This window comes from Pithys albifrons, chromosome 2, assembly GCF_047495875.1.
Source record: "Pithys albifrons albifrons isolate INPA30051 chromosome 2, PitAlb_v1, whole genome shotgun sequence".
Classification (NCBI taxonomy): Eukaryota; Metazoa; Chordata; class Aves; order Passeriformes; family Thamnophilidae; genus Pithys; species Pithys albifrons.
In genome coordinates, this window is record NC_092459.1 from 47,768,617 (window position 1) to 47,795,671 (window position 27,055).

General features: G+C 38.7%; 1 protein-coding gene across 4 annotated transcripts in view; it reads right to left on the minus strand.

The window, feature by feature from the left end:
• Positions 1–444: 444 nt before the first annotated feature.
• The window catches only part of HS3ST5 (heparan sulfate-glucosamine 3-sulfotransferase 5), a 198,270-nt gene continuing 171,659 nt past the window's right edge, over positions 445–27,055 (minus strand). For all 4 annotated transcript variants that reach the window (XM_071547874.1, XM_071547873.1, XM_071547872.1 and 1 more), the window contains exons 3-4: positions 6,572–6,710; positions 445–2,110 (exon numbers count right to left, since the gene is read on the minus strand). In XM_071547874.1, coding sequence (XP_071403975.1) covers positions 1,180–2,110; positions 6,572–6,678 — 1,038 coding nt within the window. In that variant the 5' untranslated portion in view covers positions 6,679–6,710 and the 3' untranslated portion in view covers positions 445–1,179. The remainder of the gene's footprint in view (positions 2,111–6,571; positions 6,711–27,055) is intronic.

Below are 27,055 nucleotides of genomic sequence, written 5' to 3' on the forward strand. Positions count from 1 at the left end.
CGAAATCTCTATAACCTTTCTTCTAATTTTGTTTGTCTGTTATTTTGGTTTTAATGAGGGCTCTTCTTTGTTCATATACTTGGTTACAGCAAGCTTTTACTGTCATTCTTCAGCCTTACAGGCTACTGCAACTGAATTAATTTTAGCAAAGTGCTGCAACAGAACAGCAATAATGTCCTTTGAGGTGTACATTATACCAGATTTCTAAATGGATGGGTTTTGTAATAAACTCTGCTTTGCCACATGGATCAATATTTTCAACTGTCTAGAAACCAAGTTTACATGTGTAACTCTGTCTCATACACATATATATGATCTAAGGGATCACAATGATGTATATAAAGCAAATGTGAAATGCCATTGCACATATAGGTAATTTTAATCCATTCCTTTTTTAAATACCACAATAAATTTAATTTTCACAATAAATTAAATAGCCATATTCAGTTTACAAAATAGAATTACTTAGTGTGAAACCAGTATTTACAAACACTGTACACTATATACACGATGTTTAGCTTTGTTGACACACAAATATAGAGAAAAAAATCATTTGACCTTTTTTTGACACATGATTGACATGCTACAAGTGACACGATGGTCCATACAATAAAACAATAGTGCAAACTCACCACAGGAACTCTAAATCAATGTAGTTCGTATCAGATAAGATATTAATTTAAAATAATAAGAAAATAGTACTATTCACTCTTGTAAAAATTCAGGACTGGGTTTAAAGTGTCAGTATTCCTTTAGCCTTACACATTCCAAATATAACCTCAAGATTATGCTTTCTCACAGCTTTACAGACTTTTGACAAGAATTTTTATGACATAAACTAATGTTCTGCTTGGATCAATAAGTATGTCACATAAACACTTCATTAAGTGAGAGGAACACTGACCCTTTTAACTGTATCTGACTTTGTTTCCCTAAATACTTCCTTTCCCTTTATTATTATATCTTAAAAGATGCAACTATATTGACAGTAAATTTATGTTAGTTACTACTCTGTAGAAAAAAATCGATCCCACCGTATATTTGGTCACACACTGCATTATGTACACATATGCATGAAAAAAGTTACTTTGCTAGCCATGTCTATGAAAAGTGCATATTTTAGCAGAGACATCAATTGCATGTCTCAGGTGCAACAGAAAGTGTTGTATGAACTTTTGTTTAGGGCCAGTTAAATGTCCTCCCAGTGATCTGGTAAAATTTTTGATTAAAAGGATGAAAGAACTTTCGCAATTTGGTAATGACAGAGGTATCCACCTCTGGGTGAATGCGTCCCTTGCTACCTGCCAGGCACTTGTTGAAGACAATGTTAAATCGCAAGCAGTAAAACCCTCTGGTGGCATTGAAGTATAAATTGTACTGACTTATCCTTGGAGGAAGATTTAGGAACTTCTCAACCAACTGGAGTTCTGGCAGTGGTTCTGTGATGAGCCGGTCTCCATCCACAATATGAAACTGCTCAATTGGGAAGTATTTTAACCATCTCTCCAGATGTTTTGTGTAGATGCTGGTTCTCACCGCCTTATACTTAGTGTTCACTTCACAGGTATTAGGATCAATAGCCAGCTTCTCAAATTTGTAGTAAGTTTTGTTCTTTCTTTCCTTGCCTTCCAGCACCTGAGTGTAATCAGAAATAGCTCTTGTGGTAGGTTCCCTGACAATGATCAATAATTTGATAGATGAGTTCATTTTGTAAATCCTTTCAGGTACTTCCTCGGTGATAAAATATGCGGGGCTTTTCTCAATTGTTATTTGATGAGGGTAAGAAAAAGGCATTTTTTTCCGGTACCACTCAATTCCCTTGGCATAGTTTTCATCATTGTCGAAGAAGTGAATCTCTTGAGAAGCTTTGACCACAGCAGGGTGAAGGTTCAGCATCTCCAGTAGTGCTCGGGTGCCTCCTTTCCGCACCCCAATGATAATGGCCTTGGGAAGCTGCTGAACCAGATTGTGCAGTCGTATTTGTTCCTTGGTGGCATTGCCCTTTCGAAATTCATGGAGCAGACCTCGCTTGAACTGCAGAGCTCGCAGAGGGATTTCATCCTGGCCACGGGGTCCAAAACGACTATCAATGGGGCACAGGGGCTGCAGTCTGTGAGTGAAACAAGAGGTATTTGTAAAAATAGGGTATCTCTTAAGGCAAGTTTTCTGTATAAGGTAATCATGCTCTTGGAAACCTTTTCCAATGTAATGTGATGTGCTCGTCTTTCAACTTTTATTTTATTCTGCCAGTGATTAAAGAGTTTGCAATTTTTTTTTATTTAGTCCATTAAATAATATTGTTCTCTGAGCTCTCTAGGTAACTCCTAACTCTACCCATCTGCTCTTTGCCATCATAGGCACTATTATTATTGCTCTTAGGGCTTCTTGAATGTTGTCTAACCTTCCATATTCTTCATTACTTTGTGATTGCTCTGGCAGTTTTTAAAGCATTCTAAGATTAATATATATTTGGCCATTTTGATCTGAAAATCCAGTTCATTTAAGTCATCTCTTTCTAGTGCTTTTCCTAGTCTAGCCTGAATTCTTTCCTGACCTTTTCATTGTGTTGATCCAGAGCTGGCCTTTCTAGTGATGAGGAGCAAAATCAGCTTTCTAGGCACCACCTTTCAATATTTCTCTTTCTCTTTAGAATATGTCCAGTGTTTTCCCTGCTAGTCAGAATCAGAAATTCCTAGGTTCTGAATAAAACATGATTAACAAAGCACAAAAACAAGGGCAAGAAAAGTTTTAAAAAATGCATCTATTGCATCATTACATTAATGATTTTCTTATTATCACTTATATATCCTCCCACTAAATCTTATTTTGTGCCTTATTCTTTCTTCTTCTGTATTTTTGTGCTATTCCTTTATATTCACCTACAATTATTTCCCCTCTTTTCCACTTCTTCAATGTTTCCTTCTTGTGTCTGGTGCCACTGAATCCATAAAATGATTCAATAAGGAAAAGGGTAAAATTTTGTTACTACAGAACCATATAGCAAATTCTAACCCTCATCAATGCTTTGGACATTATACAGGCCAATATTTTATTGAAGATTAAATTGGTGTGTGGGGAGAGCTACCAAAGTCATACAGAAAAATATTACTAATTTTGTGGAACCACACTCTCCAAAATTAAGAATATGTATGAACAAAGGTTGCCTTGGCAATTTTAGTGTGAACTTGCTGTGCATAGATATTATGATACAGTTCTTAAATTACATGGGGGCATGCTATTATTTTTCACAGGACCCCTGCCTTAGCCAGTATACCAGATGGGCAATGCTCATTAATAGCTGTTTAGGTAGTCAGTATTTATTCTGGTTTCTCAGCATGTGGTCCCTCACTCATTTACTATATATTTTTCAAACCTTGCTTTCAGGACATAATTATTTATTTCTTTATGGCTTTTCCATCCATCATGGCTTGTTGGGGTCTCTAATTTGACACGGATGCTAGGACAATGGATGATTGGGACAAAGTAAGTTTGATCCCTCTGGCTGACCTGCTAGCTGTTTCTTTGGCTTTCCAGATGCTGAGAGATACAGCCTGTCTGGACAGAGCCAAAGAAATAAACTAGATGACATTGCTGGGTTCACATGAGTTCTATCTAAGTTCTGCAAACTAACTAGAAAGTGTGATAAGTGAGTTCCTGTTATTTCTCTTCTCAGATTTCTAGTTTCTTCTTTCCCTTTGCTCACTGACATCTACTGAATAAGCCTGACTTGGTGGCAAAGACTGAACCATTGAAGTGCTGATGCAAACCTGCCCATATTAAAAAAAGAAAAAGTCTTGACTTAACAATGGCACAATTTCATCAGACCATGGTGTGACTGGTGAGAGTCTTTCTGCATCAGCAGGTGGCAGTTAAAAGCATAAGAAACAGAAGCTGCAATTGCTATCTCTGCTCTTCTCTTCCTTCTCCTTCTGTGTATTTGTTATTTGTTTTCAAGCAAAGAGGAATCCACAACAGCAGTTCCAGGCCCATCTCAACTAATTTTATCTCTAGCTCAAAAAGACAGCTAGCACTGCCTTCAGTGTAACACAACAGCTTGTCAAACAGGGTGGTTTCCTTTAAAAGTAAATAAATACTCAAGATATCCTCTAGCCTAAGGGAAAAGATTGGATGTTGTTAAAAGTCCTTCCTCAACACTTTACATTTCAGGGGTTTTTTTATTCTTTCCCCATTTCCTCTCCTGTCCCTAAACATTAAAAAGTAACCTTTAAAAGATCTTGGCAGTAGTGGTGTAAGGCAGATCTTGGTAGTTGAAACCTATTATGATTTTCTGTTATATTGCAACATGCTAATATTCTTGATTCTGAGTAATTTTCTCATTAAATAACAGTCCTTTGGTAAGAGGACATTTATAATATGACATTTATTATATCTCTGAGTTGCTCTCCCAGAACAGTCAATTTGTCAAGCTGCTACAGTAAAACTCCACAAGTATCTTCATGAGAAAACCCACCATAAAACAATTCGGCTCAGGGAACTGTATTTCTGAAAAATTTCAAAACAGCTAAAATAAGTCTGGGCTTAATGACAGCTTAATGAGCTGTCTCTCCTGATCTGCAATACTTGCTAATTTTCTTCCGATGGAGATGTCACAATGGCAAAAGATTATAAACCTGGTTCCAGCAGGAGCAGTTTGAAGCATGGAAATCAGGTACGGCTGCTTCCAGTATTGTCAGTGAAGGAGTTAGGTAACTGAAGGACTAACCCAGATACTCTCAAAATTGCCAGGCACAGAATCTATTTGGGCTTCCACATGTGAAGCAGCTCCATGCACTCAGGAGCTGAAGAATGGTGGTCTCCTCTGGAGGGAAGCGCTCAGCTTATCAGACTTTATGACTCAATGAATCAGATAAGCTAGTGGTAATTTCCCTTTGGGCCTAAGAAAACTCAAGACGCTGCCATTGGAGAGCCTAATCTGAGGCTATTAAATACGAGCCATCCCCAGCTCTCTTGTTCAAATTAGATCAGCATAAATTAAGCATAAATGAATCTGGATTTTTTCCTGAACAATTAGTTACTCCAAAGTCTATTGAAACCACTCAGCGTCCTTTTACTGACAGATTCAACAATGATGTGGCAGAAGAACATTTCCAGATAATTCATCTGTGTCTCAGCCTTTCTGGTACTTCTTTCTGTCTCTGCTTCATAACAAGTCCATATACAGGACTGCTTTCTAGTGGTGTGGTATTCTTCACACTGGGTAATGTAAGAGAATGAAACAGAATTTTACTGCCATTGGCAACATTATATATGAAACTGGTGGAATTCACTGCCGCAGGAGGTCAGTGAGTCAAATACTGGGGTGGGATAATTTTATAGCCATCAGTAAATTCCGTAGATTTGCAAGCATAGATAATAGCATAAGGTTAATTAGATTTCATGCCTCTGGGTATAAATATACATTTGCAGGGACCAGTTAGGATTGCTGCCTCCACTTACAGAATCACATTTGTCTCAGTGAAGTTTCTACCTCTGAAATATTAGAGATGTTTTGACCACCAGGGGAAAGAAAATACTGGGGCTTAATTTGCAATACACTTGGTCCTAGCTGAGTACATGGTCTCCTTCTTCTTTTGGAGTGCATTTCAGCAGTTGCAGAAGGTACCCAGTGACCTTAGATGGAGCCCATCATTACCTAGCAATGGACAGAAGGTGGCTATGTTTTCATGCACTGTATACACATTTCCTCATTTAGAAGGACACTAACAGAGCTTTAGCACTTACAAAGTGTCTACCAGCTTCTGGAATCTTGTAGTCTTGTGTTTCATTTATTCTCTAGAAACAGTATTTTTAATTATCATTATTTTTTAAAAATCCATTGCACCTTAGCATAACAGCTAGAAGACCAATCCCAGGCCATTTTGAAGGTGACAGAAACAGCAATGTCAGTGCAGGTAGCACTACTGTTGCAGTGTTAATAACCAGTCAAAACTCAGCCTGGTCAGAAGTGCCAAATACTCTTTGATTGTCTCTGCTGTAGTTTCTACTACTCTCCAGGAAATCATTTGCAGAGAAAACCCACTTATTTAGCACATTCAGCTACAGAAAATACCGGCTAATTAACATAGTTAAAATTCTCAAACCCTGAAGCTATCTTTCAAGTGAAATAGTATTCAAAACTTGACAAGCTGCTCAGCAGGCTCATACTTAATTTTAACTACCACTGTAGCACATTAATTGCTTGCTCACAAATTTAGAAAAGGAGATATATAAATACATTATAACTGTTTTGCTAAAACTAGAGGTCAACACACAGATGCACACAGACAAAAATGAGCTACTGTAATGACATTTTTACTGGATGCTGATTTATTTCTTCTCTGAAAACAAGTGAAAATGTGCTTAGACCACAAATGGACAGACAGAAATACTTTGACAGGGATGACCTGTGACTATTTTCCCCACTCTCTCCTCCAAAGGGTAGAAACAAATAATGACAAACACTACTAAAACAGTCTTTCTATACAAGAGTAGACACTAAAAAAAAAAAGAAAAAAGAAAAACATAGAATGAAAAAATCAGTCCCTTGAAGCATAAACTCAGACAATCTTACCTATCCAAACTCCCAACTCTGGCAACTAGATATAGGAGACTTCCAATAGCAAGGCTGCCTAGCACAAAGAGCTTCTGTCTCAGCAACGCCTGCTGTTTGAATAGCATGGCCCTCCATCAATCTTCAGGACTTCTTCAGTCTGCAGAGAAAGGAACACATAAATGCTCATTAGAAAGCAATATACAGGGGAGTGTTTAATCAGGTGTTGCAGCTGATTAGACCACAATTGAAAATGTTTTCAAAACTGCAAAATAAGTAGTTAAACTTCTTTTTGTTTGCTACTGGTTTTCTGTCCCACATGAGAATGTATCTGGGATAGGGTGATAATTCTGAAAGTGACAATTCAGCTACACCCACCATTACTAGGGTTGTCTGATAGCCACACTGTGGGCCTTGACTGTAGAAACTCACATTGTAATAGGATTTTTTAAAGTAAATATGTTTAGATTTTAAGCCTTTCAAAATCAACTTGAGCTAGGTTTCAAAAGAGATTTGAACACTCTGATGTCAAGTACAGCAGCAGTAACCAGCTTTCAAGTTCTGTGCACACCGGCACATTTACTTTGTCTCTATTATTATTAGAGTGTGCACTAGAGAGATATCTAAAAGAGTGGATGTCCTGATCCATGCCAGCAAGTCACTGATAACAGACCTAAGAAGCATGTAGCTGGGGCGGGCACAATAATGATTTTTCGACATCAGCTTATCCTATCATCTGTCTCTCTGCTGGCCATCAGCCTAGGCTGCTCTGTGGAGAACCTCTTAAGCTCCTGACGCCAGCCTTCGCTGTCACCTCAAGACCTGGGACACAAACTGGCATTCTTTAAACAACCATTCCTATAACACCTATTATTCCCAGTTTTTAGCAATACCAAAGCATATACTTAGATTTCTTTATCTGATGTGGTCCAGAGGCCATCTAAAACCCATAAATGTGCATTGCTTCAAATACTCCAGGGACAAGCAGGAGCAAAAAGATGTGACCTTGTGCCAAGAAGATTCAACCAAATTTAACCAGGAGGTCCCTAGGTAAGGTAGATGGAAGTGCTGAGTACAACTGTTTCTCTTTAGCCTGACCCTTTCTCAGACATTAATTTTTTGTTTGGGACTGCAGATGTGTTTAGGAGACTCAGAGCTGGATGCCTAATAAATTCTTACAGGAACTGAGGAGAAAGATCAGCTTTTCCTTGCAAAACACAGCCAAAGATGACATGATTCTTGACTCTACCAGTTCTGGGCTGTCTTGCATGTAGACAGGAGAACGAAGTTTAAATCCTTTCCCTGGCTCAGAACATGTAGAGCCATATTGTCTACCAACCAAATGAATGCTTTGATTACCAAATTAAGCCTCTTGACCCAAAAATCATAAATATAAACCGTAATCACCTGAACTACTGATCCATCAGCGAATGTTTGCCATATTATGGAGTAGTTTGAAAAGACCTTTTTTTTTTTCTGACTTTTGGCTGCACTTATTTTGAACAATTTTTGGTGTCAAGTTTCTAAAGTTTTACTACAAAAAAGCTCCTTTTGCAGCACATTTTCTTATTTTCCAGCCTTAGGATTTACATCAGTCCTGACTAGGATAGATCGTTATAAGCATATAATTATATACAGAAGCAGAATGGTTAGAGTGCAAGGTTTGACTGGTCACTATTAAACAGAATCTGAAAATGTTTCTTTGTCCTGCCCATGCTGTTAAATTTTTGGCCCAGAAAGCTCTCACAAGAATCCAGGATATAGTTTGGGAGATATTACAAGCTGGAGACCATTCCCAGTATACAGGATTCATGTAGCTTGCCTGCCTTAGTGCTGGCTGAGTTTAAAGGCGCAGATGCAGGTCAGTCCATACTGTTTTTTTTCAAAGGTGGCAGAATAGCCACTCCCAATCATATTTATTGTACTGGTATAGAGAAGGCCATCTAAGACTAGCCCACCATCTCTTCATAAAAGAGCCATGCGACACTGAAGCTCTAAATCTGACTTGGTCTCTAAGAAACTTCTGATTTGCTAATAATAACAGTAACTCCTTATACAGCCAGGTCATAGCTCAGGATAACCTATTATACAAGAGAACTTATCATAGATAAAATCAACATGAATAATATAAAACACAGAGTAAAAGGAGTTTGCAATGTAAATAAGAGACAGAAGAAGCATTAGCATCCTTTAAAAAATAAATGAGGAGCAGAGGTACAGAGATTAAGTGATTAGCTCAAGGTCACAGAGAAAACCTGTAGTATCAGTGAGATTCAGTGTGAAATAATTCTTTTCTAGTGCTTTAAGTACATGATAAACTTTGGCATTTTTGTAATTTTTTTCAGAAAAACGATTTGTAAATGAGGAATTCTATACATTGAGCAAGGCAGAAAACACATAGCTAAAGCTTAACTATTAAGAAAAATGCACAGATAATATATATCTATGTCAATATGTTACTGCTAATCTTTTAATGATTTAATTAAAAAAGATGAAGAGGACATGATGCTGATGATGCTGATAAATTTTCATAGGTTCCCAGTTTTAAATCTTTCAGTGTTGCTCTGTGTAAACTTTCACTTCAGTGCTACAACAGTTGGTTCTGAACTTCATCTCTCAGCAAATATATACATATATATGAAACTAAAGTACTTTCCATGGTTCTCCCTTGTACAGGCTCTTGGAACCAGTTAGGTCTATCTGCAGGCCTCACTAAGGCAGTGAAGGTCATCAGGCCACAATGAAATCAAATTAAGGACAAACTAACTGTTTCTTGGAATAGATTCCATAAGGTCTCATGACCCCAATATTCATGTTTGAAATGAGTCAATGCAAAAAACCCCCTACAAAATACAAACCAAGGAAACCAACCAACCACAAAAAGCCCGAACCCAAACCAGTGCCATTTGCTGTACATTTGCATGTACCTGAGTACAGAAAACTTTTCCCCAGAATGACAACTACCAAACACACACTAGAAATACAAATATAACATTATTTATTTGTTAGTTTCATTTTTGTTATTACTTGTAGCATCTAATTTAAAATCCATGAAAGGAGTTTTATTCCAGAGGGGTAGTTTTGATAAAACTTTCCCCAGATTCTAGGCTTTCTCATGAACAAAAATAGTACAGAAATAATATCTCAACTTTGGAAAACACTAAATTTTGCAATGGATGTGATGAGATAGCCAGAGGAGAGGACTGAAGACACATTTCTATTTAAGACATGGAGTTAATACAACCAGAATGTGATTAAGGTGAAGGTCCCCTAAGGCGAAAATGTTGCTGGAGACTAACGTGGCAACAGTTAAATGAAATGGAAAGAAAAAATGAAAAGGAAGAAATTAAAATTCTGGAACATATAATAAGCTACACAAAGTTTTCTATAAGGAACATACACTTTTAAACTTAACAAGAATCTGGGAGATTAAGATAAAATGTAATCCAAAGTGACAAGATTTTAGCAGTTTGAGGCAAGTAAGGGTGTTTAAATTTTTTTTTCTCCCTTTTTAGCTGAAGTGGCCCAAAAGCTACTGATTAGTAGGAGGAGTGTTGGGAAAACCCCAGGCAGAACTTTCCCAGTTGCAGAATGTGGAACCTCCCATCAAAAGAGATGACCGTACACTGTTGCACTGCTCCAGTGGGCTTACATCAGAAATATCTGTCTTGAATAATCTAGTTAAATATGCACATGAGAAAGTTCATTCCTGGGTATCCAAGACAGTCACAATGCATGAAGAACAACACAAAGAATTTATAATGTGGAATGCATAATTTCTAGAAATGACAGTTTAGATTAAAGAAATGCAATGTGCTTTCTGATTTCAGATGTACATCTTATCTGAATTGTTAGATTGACATGGTAAAGTTAAATAAAGAAGCACTAGAAAGTAACCTAGCGTCATTCAATCCCATTCCCTACATTCCCATCCTCACCGGTGAAAGGACTAGGGTTAATGAGGGAATTGCCAAGAGAAGACAGTATGCCTATGTAGAACTCTGGTGATAATAACAATTGCAAAATAGATGGAATATTCCTGTCAGGATAAAGGGATCACAAATACAGGTAGATATGGGTGTGCTGGACAAATAATGTATATTTTTGGTTAACTCTTGTAGAAGTTAGTTTTTGGTTCAAGTTAGGTCAAAGTCAAATGAGTAGGAGAAAACAGGGAAAAAAGCATATTAATAACAATGATATTACTGGAAAAAAAAATCTGAATTTGATAGCATCACAAGTTCTGCAGAAGCACAGAAAGGAGAAGCTGCTGTAATAATTTATTCCATATAAACATTCAATGAAATAAGATCACCAGGAACTTGTTTGCAAATGATCAGAAGGAAATTTGTGGGTACATGGAGCAGAGATGAGAAGATGTTGCAGATGAATAAATATCATGTAGTTGATTATGGAAAGAAGTATAAGAAAGGCAACATACAATCCTTTGGCAAACAGGCTGATGAGATACAGTCCTGAGTGATGTGATTAATGAGAATGAAATACAAACCACAGGCAAATATGCACAAAGAAGGCTGGAAAAATAATAAATAGGATATGTTTTTTATTAGTAGGATTTATCATTTGGCATGCTTTTATTTTTTTTTTTTTTTATTTTGCACACCAGCAGGGGTCATCTGTTGACCAACAAATATTTGTCTTCATACACTGCAGAAAGATTTTTGAGTTTATGTGAGATTTAAATACAGTGACAGAAAACAAGTCAGGGAACTTATCACTAAGCACGTTTGCATTATGTTTCTTGAATGCTAACTACAGCTTTTTGCATTTGCTACTGTGACTAAAATTCATACAAATGAAGCTTTTTCTGGCATAGGAAACCACATGGTGTTTGGGAAAGGAAGGAATTTATTCCCCAAATTTTGTGTACTCTCATCAGCTCATGATCTTAGTTATGGTCTGCCTGGAATAGCCAGTCATCCTACTGCTCCTGCTCCTGCTCCAGGTCTTCCCCTTTTCCCTTATTCTGTCTCACCACTGATGAAGGTCTGGGCTAGAGTGGCAAGGAAAAGCTACAGTGCTGCTACACTTTTTTCCCCAGTAGCCTTCACTTTGATGGCTTGCTTAATAACAACTGTACTACTGCACTATGTGAACTGTATTAAAGAACTAGAATAATCACAATAAAGCAGAATATGATTTTCATTAGAGATAGGATTTTTCATTCCTAATAGCATTGAATAGTCTAAGAACCGACAAAAGCCATCCCTTTTTGGACACAGTAAAATGAAATGGATAATGGGAACTGACAGGTTTGAAAATACCATATTTTTTAGGTAATAGTAAAGTGCGACTCTGCATATATGGAATTTGGCTTTTTAAAAAAATTTCCTTAATAGTTCATATTTTCAATATCAAAAGAAACGGAGTACTCATGAGTAATTACAGTTTTTAATTTTTTCTCTATAGCATAAGACTCATCTGAGATGAAATCAGATTAACACACATGATCAATTCAGGTTGTAAAGGAAGAAAGGAAATACGTTCCTGACATGGAACAAGTTCACAGATTCATGTAAGTGTCCCTGTGTACTGGACATGTCCTTTTCTCCTCATGAATCATATTGAATGAAAAAATGGAGAAGAAAATGGCAACGAAGCTCATGGAATACAATAAATAATGCAGATAAACTTCAACATAAAGATTTCCTATAATCTTATGCCACATGTATGACAATAACTTTAGAATATGCTTTTTTGTCTGCTATTGTAGAATTTTGAGATTTAGGACTGACTTTAAGATGCTGTTGATGCCAGTTTTTTGTGTAAAGAAGTGGTAAACCCCTATCTTCAGAAAGGCTGATAGACTCTAGAAGACCATCCACAAAATCAACATCTGTATGTGGATACTAGATAAGAAAACATGTATTCATTTCCCACAAGTTAGTACACTATCAGTGCCAAAAGAGCATTTATTACTCATAATCCCCCACTGGGGCTGACTTGGGTGATATAGCCACATATCTGGGTTCTCTCAAGCCTATAGAGAGTAAGTAATAACTATTCACTTATTCCACTGCCCACAGGAAATTTTACTCCAGGTATAATCACCACTCATCTACCCATAGTTGTACTATCTCTAGGAAGCTGCTGTGTAAAGTGACAACAGTACAGAAAGCCATAACCAGCTCTTTATCACATTTTGTTTTCAGCCTGACCCCTTCATTTTTTTTGCATCTTACTGTAAGACATTGAGCAATATGGTGTTGGAAAGAGAGAAACAACTCAAAAGCTTGCTATTGACTTTGCAGTGCCCTGTGCCAAACAGATCTGCTGCCAGATTGTCAGAGCAGTTAGGAATCTCAGGCGCTTTGATGCCCTTGAGGTCTCAGACACATCTGCTTAGGAAAACTACCTTATTGCATCTGAGCCGGCAAGGCAGGTGGCCGCGTTCTGCTGAATGATGACTAGGTTGCCATGATCCATGCGTAGCTACGGTGCTCCAGAAACATTTCCAAGCACATAGATCTTAATGGGACTTCATTAGTCCAAAATACAGATGCCTGTCTCCTTGCCAGCATCCTGAGTTTATTACTCTGTGCTGCTTTTCATAGAGCATGAGATTAATCTGATAGGGTTGGCCCTTTTCTGTGGATTAATGGTATTTCCCCAGCTAGTTCCAAACTTTTCTTCTGAAATTATCACTTTCCTTATCTGCTCTATTTCTCAGGAATGGTGGAGCTGATGACACCTTGTGGAAATGTAATTCTGATTGTAGAGAGATTATAATAGATACTAATTTTGCAGTCTTCAAAAGACAATACCAGCCTTGTTTCTTCAAGCTGGCACTACTGCAACAAAAATGAGCAATGATACAGAAAAAATGAAGTTGAGGAGCAAAATGTGGTGAAATGGAAGAAAGGGGAGCAATGACTGCAAAAGTCAAAAGAGAAATAGTAAAGAGAGGCGAATAGCAATGTCATATTAGGAATAAGCGGTTCGGTTTTCAGCTCTGGGAGAGACTTAAACAAGAAGATTATGAGTCCTCTGAGAGAAAAGTAAGAAGGTAGATAATTCAGACCTTTCCTCTTTTGTCTGTCGTTTACAGTCCAGTCTTTGTAATGAACAGTTTTACTGCATCGAGTAGGATAGGAAGGCACAGAGATATTGCTTAATATGATTCAATGTGCAATAAATTTATGTCTTTTTACATACTAGTAATTTTGAAATGTTCTTTTCCACTACTTAGAATCCAGTTCACAGACTACTGCTCCTTTTGCTTTTTTTCTTGTTACCCTTTCCCAAATAATATAATACCTATAATAAGACATATGAAAGGCTGTTTGAAAGTTCCTTAATTAATTAAAACTGGCAGACAATTCAAGTTCAATTTGTCTTAGCTATTAGGCAAAATCTAGATGGCCCTCTGTAGCTCCTTGCAGCTCTGTTTTCCGTGACTTTCCTTTAGAAAAGTAGCAAAACTGACTTAAATGGAAAACATTACTAGGAGTCATAGAATCATAGAATCATAGAATCGATTGAGTTGGAAAAGACCTCCAAGATCATCGAGTCCAACCCTTGGTCCAGCTCTAGTCCATTTACTAGATCATGGCACTCAGCGCCACGTCCAGTCTGCATTTAAAAATCTCTAGGGATGGTGAATCCACCACCTCTCTGGGCAGCCCATTCCAATGCCTGATTCCTCTCTCTGGAAAGAATTTTTTTCTGATATGCAACTTAAATTTCCCCTGGCAGAGCTTGAGCCCGTGCCCCTTGTCCTATTGCTGAGTGCCTGGGAGAAGAGACCAGCCCCCACCTGGCTCTAAGTTCCCTTCAGGTAGTTATAGACAGTGCTGAGGTCACCTCTGAGCCTCCTCTTCTCCAGGCTAAACAACCCCAGCTCCCTCAGCCTCTCCCCATAGGGCTTGTGCTCCAGTCCCTTCACCAGCCTTGTTGCTCTTCTCTGGACTCGCTCCAGCACCTCAATATCCTTTCTGAACTGAGGGGCCCAGAACTGAACACAATACTCAAGGTGTGGCCTCACCAACGCAGAGTACAGGGGAAGGATCACTTCCCCGGTCCTGCTGGCCACGCTATTTTTGATACAGGACAGGAGCCCATTGGCCTTCTTGGCCACCTGGGTACACTGTTGGCTCATGTTGAGCTTCCTGTCAATTAGTACTCCAAGGTCCCTTTCTGCCTGGCTGCTCTCCAGCCACTCTGTCCCCAGCCTGTAGTGCTGCAGGCGGTTGTTGTGGCCAAAGTGCAGGACCCAGCACTTGGTCTTATTGAACTTCATCCCATTGGAATCAGCCCATCTCTCAAGTCTATCCAGATCCCTCTGCAGAGCCCTCCTGCCTTCCAGCAGATCGACACTCCCTCCCAACTTGGTGTCATCAGCAAATTTGCTGATGATGGACTCAATCCCCTCATCTAAATCATCAATAAAGATGTAGAACAGGACTGGACCCAACACAGACCCCTGGGGAACACCACTGGTGACTGGCCGCCAGCTGGATGCAGCTCCATTCACCAGCACTCTCTGGGCCCGACCCTCCAGCCAGCTTTTAATCCAGGAGAGGGTACATTGTCCAGGCCACGGGCTACCAGCTTGTCCAGGAGTATATTATGGGAGACAGTGTCAAAGGCCTTGCTGAAGTCCAGATAGACCACATCCACAGCCTTCCCCTCATCCACCAGGTGGGTCACCTGAACCTAAAAAGAGATCAGGTTGGTCAGACAGGACCTGCCCCTCCTAAACCCATGCTGGCTGGGTCTAATCCCTGAGTCAAAAGCATTAATGGGAAAACTAATACCAAAAACTTAACAGAGTTGCAAATATATTTTGATGATACACTGCATTTACAGTAAAAACCGTATGAGTAGGTTTTTGCTCATGGCTTTTACTCCCCAGTGAAAAAATACCGATGTATAACACCCTCCCCATTCCTCTATGCATATATGGACATGTTATAGAAAGAATAATTTGAGTGAGTCTGAACATTTTTTGCAGCCTAATCTTAGTCATTGTTTCCCAGATCATATACTTTCACCTAGCTAGACCACTGCCAACCCCCACCTGGACAGCTGTGTCTTTTAGCTGCTAGAGTAGAGCAGAAGTAATAAAACTCCTGTTTCCTATTATTGATGCAAATGACTGGGTGCAGTGAGATGACACTGCAAAATACTGCAAGACAACTAAATATGATGATGCCTTCTTGGGGTCTTGTTCTCCCTCTACTTCTGTGACTCTGTGATATGCTTCTCATACAGCTTCAGTTTCCCCTGTCCTGTGGAGTAGACAGCTCTCTCTTGCCCACCTACATATCCTTACATAGTACACTTGGTCATCTCTTTTCTCTTACCCAGACTCATATTCTGGATTATCCCACTGCTGATGAATAGACATCACACTAGCATCTCTGTCTTTTACTAAGACCCTTATTCTGAAACATAATCAGCTCAGACTCCTCTCTGTAACTTCATATGCAGGCTAAATTTTATAACTTCTTTATGCATGTCCCAAAGATTCAGTCTGTTACACACCTATATAAGTCTAAAATTTTCCCATGTGTTCCCTTCAACATTTTATCCCAACTCTTGCAGTGGTCTTTTCTCTGACCTTCAGTAAGATAACTGTCCTTCACCCACATATATTCTGAGCAGCACTGCAAAGAACCATCTTCCAGTCCATCTCTCTGACTACACCACAACTGACTAGGCACACTTTTACTGCTTTCCCATTTTCTCTGTTATATCTTTCTGTATATATCTGTGTCTGGATATTCTATGGAGTTTCCATCAGAAAAAAAGGAGATATGGAGTTTAAAACCTTGACCCCAAAGACTACTTAGTTACTTTTCAGAATTCAGAGTCTCAGTGCTTCCCTTGTAAACCCTGACTACAACACTTTCCTAAGAAGTGGTGATTATTTTAATGTGGAAATCTAAGTGAAACATTAATGACTGTCTAAATAGGAACTTGCTACAATGTCTCTGTGAGAGAAACAGATCTATTAACAGTTTTCTCTGAAAATGAAAGAGCTGGAATTTTCTGCTGTGGATGTGCTTTCAGGGACAATATTACACTGCTATATTGACCTGAGGGACAGCTCATAGCCTCCATTTGGGTGGAAAAGGAAGAGGAAACAAGGAAAGATAGTTCATGCCTGCAGCAGCCTGGTGTTACACAGTTGCCTAGCGCTGGAGAGTTCCCCCTAAAGGAGCTCTCTGCTCACTTAACAGTCCTGCTGCCCTGGCACAACCTATTCATCTTTCTCCCACTGGGAAGCCTGAGCTGTAGAAATAACTGCTGTCTTGGGTCTGTATTCACTCTCTTACACGTATCCAGCCTGGCAAATATGCCTGCTTTGTAGTTTTTAATTAAGAAAGAAACAACATAAAAAGCCAACTGAAACATCTTTGCACGTGCTTTACTGATGGGTCTCTGAGGCAAGAAAGATGCCAGAAGAGAGGTGTGTGCTTCTGATCCTTGCTGGCAGTCACACCTGAAAAATTACAGAAGGGTTGGTACTCTGCTGGCATGAGAGGCCTTTGCTCTCTATCTTCTTCTGAGCAACTTTTTAGATAATACTTTTCAGTGTACTATTAACGGTCCTTATACTGATTTCATCCTGATGCAGCTTGATTGGTTTGGTGGACTTAATCTAATTTGGGCTCTATGGCATAGAGAGAGGATCTAATTCTTTCTCCATGGGTGCTTGTACCTTTCCTAGAGATGTATCTTTTTGTCATTAATTTTAATTTTTTTTCCTGACCCATTGTAATGGCAGTCACTACATGGACTGTTCATATTTTTGTATACAGACATATTTTGCCTGCATGTTAAGATATGCTAGAAATGCTGCCACTAGAAAAGACTATCATTTGTTTATCACATAGTTAGGGGAGAATGAATGAAAAACGATTTAGAAGCCACGGATCTAACTAGATGTAAAACTTGTGTAATTTATTCAAGAACTTGAAATAGCCTGTGGCCTATGTAGTTCATGTTTGCATAGGTCATTTGGTCATTGGTCAAGGTATCTGCTTTGGCTTTGCTCCTGATGCTCATTTACAGCACCTACGTACTGATACCTTTTGGGATCATGGGCTGGCTTGCAGCCTCCACCCTACTGATCATTTAGTACAAATACCAAAAACTGTAAAATAATATGCACAATTCAAAATATGTTGGTTGAGTGAGAATTAAATCCAGAATATCTCAGCATTTTGTTTAATTGGCTGTGAAACACACAAGAAAACTTCCTTGTATTCTAAAGGATCTCATATTTGAAGCAACTGCCATATAAGTATACAATAAAGTCATGCTAGTTCTGTTTGTCTATGGAAACATAGGTCCTAAAGGGTCCTGCTTACAAACTGTGTAGCAATCAGTGAGTGACAAATTATGAATGTCTCAACAGATGGGAGAGTTGATCTAATAATGAAAAAGAGAATACTCACAAATAATTTATTTGTGATTTGGTGGGGGAAAAGAAGACTGAATAATTTATTTGGTCAATATTATTCAATCATCAATAGAACTGGTGGAATAATTTATAAATTTACTTATGAATAATTTATTCATCAATTGATGGTAGGAGGAAATTAATGAAGTAAACAATATTCAAATAATACTCAACAGGCTCTCAGAGGCAGGCAGAACAGACAGGGAGGAACTGGGAGAATGGATCCCTTTTGTCAGCCTCATGACAGCCTGCGCATGATCACAGGGGATCAATGAAGGGCAGCTGCCTCATAGTCACTTCTGTAGCTTGCTGATAGCAGTGCCCTTTCCCATTTACCCACCCAGGGCAACATATCTGCAAAGGTACCCTGAAAGCACTGTGTGGTTCTTTATGACTTTGACAATGGTGGGAAGCTGTGTAGAAATTCCTGCTCTGGTGTTCCACCGGCTTCTGCTGTGATGGCTCAAGCCAGACGCTGCTTGCTCGGACATATGGCAGCAGAGGCCACGGGGCCGTCTCAGCCTTTCAGCAGCTTGCACCTTGTCATGCAGCTGAGAAGTGTGCTGGGCTCTGCTTGTGTACTCTAAGTAGGAGACAGAGGGTTTCCCTCTGAAAGCCACAGGATACTGCCCCCTGTTTCTAGATAAAAAATTAAAACCCCAAGGTATCTTAGATAAAAAAAAAAATTCTCGGTTGTGTAACTCAATTTTGCTGTGCCGGAAAATATGTAACAAATTGCTGACACGCAGAGTTGAAAATAACCCTCCTGCCCACCATGTCTCCTTAGAATAAGACTTCACATGGCTGCGACCATCAAAGTACTTTCAAGGCAAAATCTTATCAGAATGTAATTTATAGATTTCTTTGATTTAGTAACATATTTCCATTGTGGCTGTGGGAGGGAGAGGTTTCTTGCTATGTGAGGCATCCAGAAACATCCCACTGCGTTTGGATAGTATCCACTAGTTTACTTTGAGTTTCCTCTGCTGCCATTGAATGAATCCCTAACAAATCCAGTCTGAACATTAAAAAAGAGCCACAGCAGAATAATTTTAATACAAATCATTCAGAAATGTTTTTATTGTGTTATAGTCTCACATTGTAATAGCTCTCATAAAAACACAAAATAAGCATAAGGACGTGAGTAGAAAGGGTTTTTTCCTATTTTCAATGTACTAAGTTTAATGGCAGATATATGTGCAGTTTGGGATGAGAACAGATGCCCTTTATGAATAGACTAAGTGGAGGAATCAGCTGGTTTATGTTCACCTCTCAACTCTCACCAGGATTTTTCCACTCTGTTCCTTTGTTAACTATAAACTGTAAGTACTGAAAATCAAAAAATGAGGGAAAGTTTATGAATTATACAGTCACAGAGTTTATTAGTGCTCTGTGCTTATCCTCTTGAGAGCCACTGAAGGATGGGCTTTGAGCAATTTCCAAATTTTCAAATGTGTTCTCCATGTCTTTATCTCATTCAGCTTTTGATATGGTGCATAAATTATTTATCAGGACTACCATTATTTTTTTAGCTTGTCTTGTCCTCTGGCACCATATCTGCAGAATGATATACATTTTCCATTTGCAATTGTTAAACTTAAAAAAACCCAACAACTGTTAATTCTTCCTCTATTCACCTCTCTCATTTTGCAAAATGATGTGTGAAGGACTGAGATGTTTACACAATTTCATTTTGGCCTTGAACCTATTTGCTGTTTTCATTTCTTCCATTTCACCAGAAGATGTAAATAAAGTTAGTGTAAGAAATACTTCTATCTTCCTTTCTCTCTCTCTCTCTCTCTCTTTTTTGGTGTGAAGAAGGGATAGGAAATAAATTTTTCCACATCATAAATTCACCATTAGAGCTTAGTGCTATGGTGGATAAGTTCAGAGAAGGATTTTTTTTATATACTTGAAGTCTGCCTCTGTCAAGTTAGTGTTTGAGGCTATCTCACAGCTTCCCAGTTGCAATAGCATCTGAATGGAACACCTTCTCAATTACTTCCCCTTACAGTGTGTAAAAGAGAGACTAGTCTTTTTCCATGCCTGAATGTACTACAAATTCTTAAGCAAATGTTAGTTATGATTGACTTCCTTCTGTTTTATTCCCGTAATATACTTACATCCCCTCCTGCCATCTCTCACCCTCCTCTGCTGATGCAATTACCAGGTAGCAGGTTATCAGGAAGATTTCCATTTAACAATATATATAGGTAGCTTTACACTTAAAGGAATGTGCTAACAAACTGGAGCTTGGTGAAAAACTTTACCCTTATTGTTTGGTACCAGAGCAGACTCAGCTACACCAGTCCAAAATAATTTCCCCCTGCTGGAAAGCACAAGTGCAGCACATCCCTTTCCTGCCCCTTCCCAGGGTGCCTTGACTGAAGCTGTCTTGCAAAAGAGAAGGAAGACCTTCTAGTGGGACTGGGCTTGTGGTCATTTCTATTCAGCTGTGGTTAAGTTATACAAAAGAGACCTGGTCATATCTGCTAATAATCCACTTCTCTGAGGTGGTAACCATGCTGAACAGCTGGCTGTGAGAGATTGGGATGGAGCTGCCAGTGCTTCAGAGCAGTGGCACATTGCCATCTGAGGTCCCTGTCAGGATGGAGGATGGATGGCAGTGCCACACTCCTTCGCCTGTCCTGACAGCCACTCAGACAAATTATTTGCTTCCTGGCATCTCTGCAACAGGCCCCATTTTCCGCAAGTCCGAGATCACAGCCTAGAACAGAGAAACAGTATTACAGTATTAACTGACACTATTTTTCTAGTACCAGCTATGGATTAATGCACTGATTTCTTTCAAGTATCACTCTATCCTATCTGTAGGTTCACTTTAAACTTTCAGTCTTTGAAGATGTTTCTCTCATACTCTATGAGCATTCTTGCTGCTAACTAATCACCTTATTTTTGTCTACATATATTTATGGGGTTTGTGTGCATTAATATACTAATGTCCTGCATTACTTTCTTGAGCATTTCTCATTGTCAAGAATGGCAAGCACTTTTGCACTTCTGTGTTTGATTAAATTTAATGTATTTAGTAGTTTTGTGGGACTGATCACAAGTAAGAATCCAAGCAGGTGTGATGATGTCAGTGTCCATGATGTTATTATCAACAGAATCAGATTTCTGGAAAGTGCAGTATGAGATGGAGCACCTCTTACCTCCAAGTTAAGGGTCCTAATGCTGTCTATTTAATAGGTGCCTAACAGACTGCGGTTGTTGCATTAGATGAGGTAAGTAAGTCACAAAATTCAGTTCTATAAAACACATCTATATAGTAGGTACAAAAAGGTACCATGGAGTTGAAGTTTAATGTACGCAGAGAACCTTGCTTTCCATTGTTACACATGCTTCTATCCTTCCTCTTTGTAGGAACATTTTTGTTCCTGAAAGGTGCTGGTTCAGTGCCCCCACCAGCTAAATCTGTCTCCCAGAAACATGCCAAAATAGAATCAGCAATAGCAGATTTATCAAACTACCCCATATTAGAGGAACCATTCTCATGGTCCTGCTGTGACTCCACGAGCAAAGTGTTTAGGCAAGTACAGGTATCATATTGATTCTCTGCTATGGGGTGGCTGCTCCCTGCTGCTCTCTGCTTCTCCCCAGTTGCCTGTTGGTAGGAACTCTGTCTGATGGAGAAGGTGCCAGGCTCCTGCCCAGTCTGCCCACACTCTCAGGCCACCAGGGACAAGCCATACAGCTGGTTCCTCTGCTGCTAAATCTAGCCTAGTAAGACCCAGTGAGGGAGCATTTCCCTGCACCTGCCCACCTTGAGGTTCCTCGGGGCTCCCTGTTCTATTTATACACATGGTTCATGGATCTATGCAGGGATCCTTAGGCTAGTGTTATGTAAAAACTGGCACAAAGCATCATTCTGCCCAGTTTACCCCAAAAGGTGCCATTCCACATCAGTTTACACGGCGCTCAGTTTTAGGCTTTATTCACACTGCTGTGTGAAGAGCAGGGCTGACGAAAAAGAAACCAACACTCCATGTACATTCACACTCCTTTTCCTAAATCCTCACAGCTCTATCAGGATATGTTGGAGAAACCAGACTTAGAACTATGAATGTGTTTGTACCCTTTCATGCACCAAGCAAAGAAAAAGGAGAGAAAAAAAAATCTCTTTTATCTCTAGGAATAATAACAGTTTCTTTCTGTCTGTGAAAATAACAAATACTTGCTTTCAAATTAAGCCTGGCAGCTGAATATTAATGAAATAATAAAAACAGTACTGGTATGAATCTTCAGTGTAATGGTAAAATAAAGAAAAATTAAGCCATCCACCCAATTATCTCCTGTCAGTGAGAGACTGCTCTGCACAGGGCTGAGTATTCTGCTCCTTCCAAGGTCACTGAAGGGGCCAGCCCTGGCACAAGGAGTCTCTGTATAATATATGTAATACATCTGTACAATATCTCTTATTGCAGCCTCTGTAAAGATATAAACATTACACAACAAGAACAGCTGCTAGGCTTATCCCTTGAATAAACAGAAGATAATACAATTGAGTTTGCTTTTGGTGAAAGAAGGTCTGGTTTAATGCTTCAGATAGAAACATGGATCAGATGTTTGATACCAGTTTAATACCTGGAATTCTAGAACAGGCTCTAGCTGCTATCTTGCTGCATTCCTATACATTACCTGTAGTGCCTCAGCATCCAAGCCTTGATGGCTGCAATGCTGTGAGAATACCACAGTCTGTCCTGCTTGTAGCTGTCAGGTTGCAACTTTGAAAAGATACTTGTTGCACTGACAACTTCTTCCTTTGTTCAGGGTTACTATTTTCTTCTACCAAAGCCTTTCCTTGCCAGATAACAGAACTAATGGAGCTGAGATGTCTGCTGTGAGTCAGAGTGCTTTGAATTGTATCAACCATCTGCCTTATAAGAAGGCAGATCTGTTTCAAATTCCCAATACTATTACTATTGCTAATTAATAGTAGGCAAGGACACAAACCCATTCCAGATCAAATTAAATTCCAATAAAAAAATCAACTGTGATTTTTAATTGATTGCATTTTAAAATCAATCAGTCAGGTTGTATATGTTTTTTCACAAAATCCAAAAGCTTATGCTTTTTTTTTTTAGGGAGCCTGAGATTGCAGCAGAACTGTGGAGTTGTTTTTTTGTTGTTGTTTTTTTTTATGGAATCAACTTTTAAAAAGGAAGATCTATGTTAATTAAAATTTTACAGTGAGATTTGTCAAACTCATGTTCTTCTGGATGTTTATTATGAAGCTACTTGGAAAGAAAGATGTTCTATGTGCTTACTCTCTCCCAAAAGGCCAGATGAAGTTAAAATGAACCTTTGTGCCTGCTGGCACATACAGACCCCAAGGGCCTCCTAAATTCCTGCTCAGCAAAGGCTGCTTCACAGTGAGAAAAATATCATCAGCTTTCTTCAGAATGGCAGATTAACTTTTCCCTAGTTCCCTCTTTCTGAAGATCAGACTCCAACACAACATATTTGTGTTAAAGAGCCAAGATGGCTGGTAAAGATTTAATAACATAGCACTCCAGTCAACTGGAGCATGATACAGTTAAGTTTCTTCACCTCCACCCCTTCTGTGTGTTACACTAGTAGTTTAATTTAGTGCTTCTGGTTTTCCTCTTTCCCAGCTTTCAGGGAATTGTTGAATAGCAAGTACCTGTGATTGGCTAAGAACATTCATAATTAGGAGGTAGGACATTCTACACTGTACCTTGATTCAGACTGTGACACTTAAACTCTTGGGAAGATGCAATAGTATGACTACTAATATTGATGTTAAATCTTTGATGCTACAGGGGACAGCTATTGCAAAAAATCGAAGTCCCCAAATGCCTGGGCTCTGAGTAGCTCATGACTGTATTTCAAGAAGAGGTTAGTAAGGAAAGAATACGAGATAGACCAAGCGCTCCATATTAGGAAGTATGAATGAAGAAATCACAAATAATAATAATCATGGATCAGTAGAAGTCAATACAATATGATATTCAACACTGATGCAGGTAAATCTGTTCCTGAGTGAAGCTTTGCAAAAGAAGGTCTGTATTAAACCAATAATTCATTAATATGGAATAACCATAAAAATGATGAGGTCCATACCAGAACACAAAGATTTTGGATAAAGACTCATTATGTTCGTAGGGGAAAAAACCCCAAGCACACATTACTTTTTTCTATCATTATTTCTTCATGTTCCTAAAAGACAGTTAAAGTCTTTAGGACTGGAGAATTAATATATATATCTTTCTTGCTATTTCCTTCTAAATATGAGGAAGGACAGATACTGGCTTTGGTGTGTTATGTTTCAGCATTCCTAATCATGTGACATCTCTCTGCTATTAGTTGAAGGCCATGCTCCCAAGGGACACTATGGTGCAGACAGGTCTGTAACTTCAGTGCAGCTCTAAGACCGACCCTCCAGAATGCAATTTTCCTCTCTGAAGAACATACCTGTCAGTCAATAACTGCTAATCTCAATCCTTGCTTTTAGGAGAGGTGGAAAACTCATTATATTCTTCTTGCACTCTCTGTGTTTTCTTTAACTAAATTATATTTGCCACTCTGAAAGACCTATTGATTAATTTAATAGGTCTTTTGTTCTTTCTACAGATTAACACCTTACTTTTTATTTTACTTTCTTGTGCAATCTTCAGTCTATTTAAGCATTCTGAAAGCTTTATAGCATTTTTTTAAACTCTTCATTCTTTTGTCCCTTATGTATAACCCTGGGCAGGGGTGAAATCACAGAAGCACTCAGCAACTACCAGCCACAAACAGGCCCCTTCTTCCACCCTTACAGTGGTGTCTGGTGAAAAGATGACAAGCACCAAAAGTACTTGTCACTCAGAAAGCTGACATCAGGATCGCTGGGCTAAAAGTTGACTCTAAACCCCAACAGGGCTGGATAGGAATACATATAATTTTCCACTTTCTTTAGAAGAAAAAATTCTGACATCACTTCTTGACTGTCATATCTACTTGGGCTAGAGCCTTGCGAATTCAGTCTGGGTGTGAAGCTGTGATAAAACCTGAGGACTTCAGCAGAAGCAACAAGAGACAATTAATATACCAGTATGATAATGTGATGAGTACAGCGTTGGGGCAGGAAAAGCAGGATGTAATCATCAATGATACAAGTATCTCCTTAGTCAGTGCCTTAAATGTCAAAAGTCTCACCAAACAATTTAACAGAAACAAAAATTTTGCTTCAGAGCCATGGTATAAATTCATATTCCCCCATATATTAGTCTTAAACCATTACATTGCAATGTGCACTATTCCCACTGAACTGAATAGTTAACTAGGCTTTTTTACAAATTTTTCATCTGCATATAGCAATTTGTTTGTTGATGTTTAGACATGATTGACATAATTCAACAATCTGGCTTATTAGGTTGCTTTGTAACTATGTAAAACGTTGACAATGATTATCCCAGTAGACTGAGGATGTGCTTCCTGTGACACAGTAAACAAATGCAGCAAAGGAGGTTTTTTCCAAATGATTGTTTCAACACCCTAATGAGAATGCTAACTTATTTCATCAGGGTTGCACTACACCAAGTGTCTTAATGAATCCTCAAGTCACACAGCTCCATTTCTTGAGCCTGAGGTACAGCAGCTAGAATTGTATGCCTATGGACCTTTCTCCCATCTTTAACTGCATGCTGCTTTATAATGAACTTATTTATTATACTGCCTGCAGAAAGACATTTATTTGAAAAAAAATGTATTTCTGAGATTTGGTTTCAAAACCTACCAAACTCCTTAGAGGAGTGCTTCTTCCTATAAATCAGTGCCTGTTAATGGAAAGAACATGATGAAAGAAAGAGTAATGGTAGGTAAAAAAATAAAGATAAATCAACCTGCTCATTAACCTGCTTGCACAGTAAATTCTGTGAGCTCTGAAGGCCAGGATTTAAGACAGTTCCTCTAAATCAAAGAATTCTTATGAATCCTGTTCTCCAGCTCCCTTCTATAAGTTATGTTTGGGTAGTCAGTGACCATTTGTAGGGGGTGTTTATCAGGTGTTCACAAGTATCAGCACTGATTTATTTGGAGAATATAACATATGCTGTTCCCAGGAGAAAAGCTCATTACCTTAGTTTTGGTGCACCTAATTACAGTAAGCCTCTATCATACTCACCATCTACCCTAACTATCTGGGGAATTGGCAATGTTTAACAATGGAGAAAAGAGTGCTCCAGTGTCCAATTAAGGTTTTCTTTTAGGATTAATAAATCATGTCTCATCAGCCCCACTGACCCAGAGGTGTTAATCTTCACCTTATCACTCTAATCTTAAAGCAAAATTCTGCAGATCAAGAGCAGCAGAATGGTTGAATTAATTGTTCCATTAGGCTGATGAAGTCTTTATATCCGTATCCAACAATACGCTATTCCCTGAGCATGTTTAAATGCTTTGTTACAGAGCAGAAAATAAACAATAAAAAGACTGCCACAGCTATTCGGCATAGGTAACCAGTAGCTTTGACTCAGCTCCATACTCAGCTCTTTTACTAAAACAGTGCTGCATTCACATACTGAAACAGATACTGAGAAGATGATAAACAGTCAAGAAAGGTTTTAGCACATCTAAATGCAGTTGCAAAAGGAATTAAATCATCTAGTCAATAATGGAAAGAAGACTTAACAGTTATCTGCCCTGTAAACAATATCCTTTATTAGTAGGCATAAACAATACTGTTTTATTTAAGGGCAAGGATCCAGATATTTCACTGTGAAGAGTTTTTCTCATTGACATGTCTACAGTAATCATTGAGAGCATGGCAAATTGAGTTAAAATATGCTCCTGAGCACTACAATAAATTAGAAATCACATTTAACTTGTTCCCAGCCTACATTTATTTGCTCTTTTTGTTAAGTAATCAGGGAGGTTAAATTCTTTCAACATGAACATTCACAAAAAGTACTGAGCTAACCATTTCATAACCATTGCTTTTCAAACAGTTTCTTCTCCTGATCAGACTTAAGCAGGAAAGGAAATGGGAATTGATCCCTTTCAGGATCACATACTTCTGTGTCATTGAACAAAGGCAGAGAGAGAGAGAG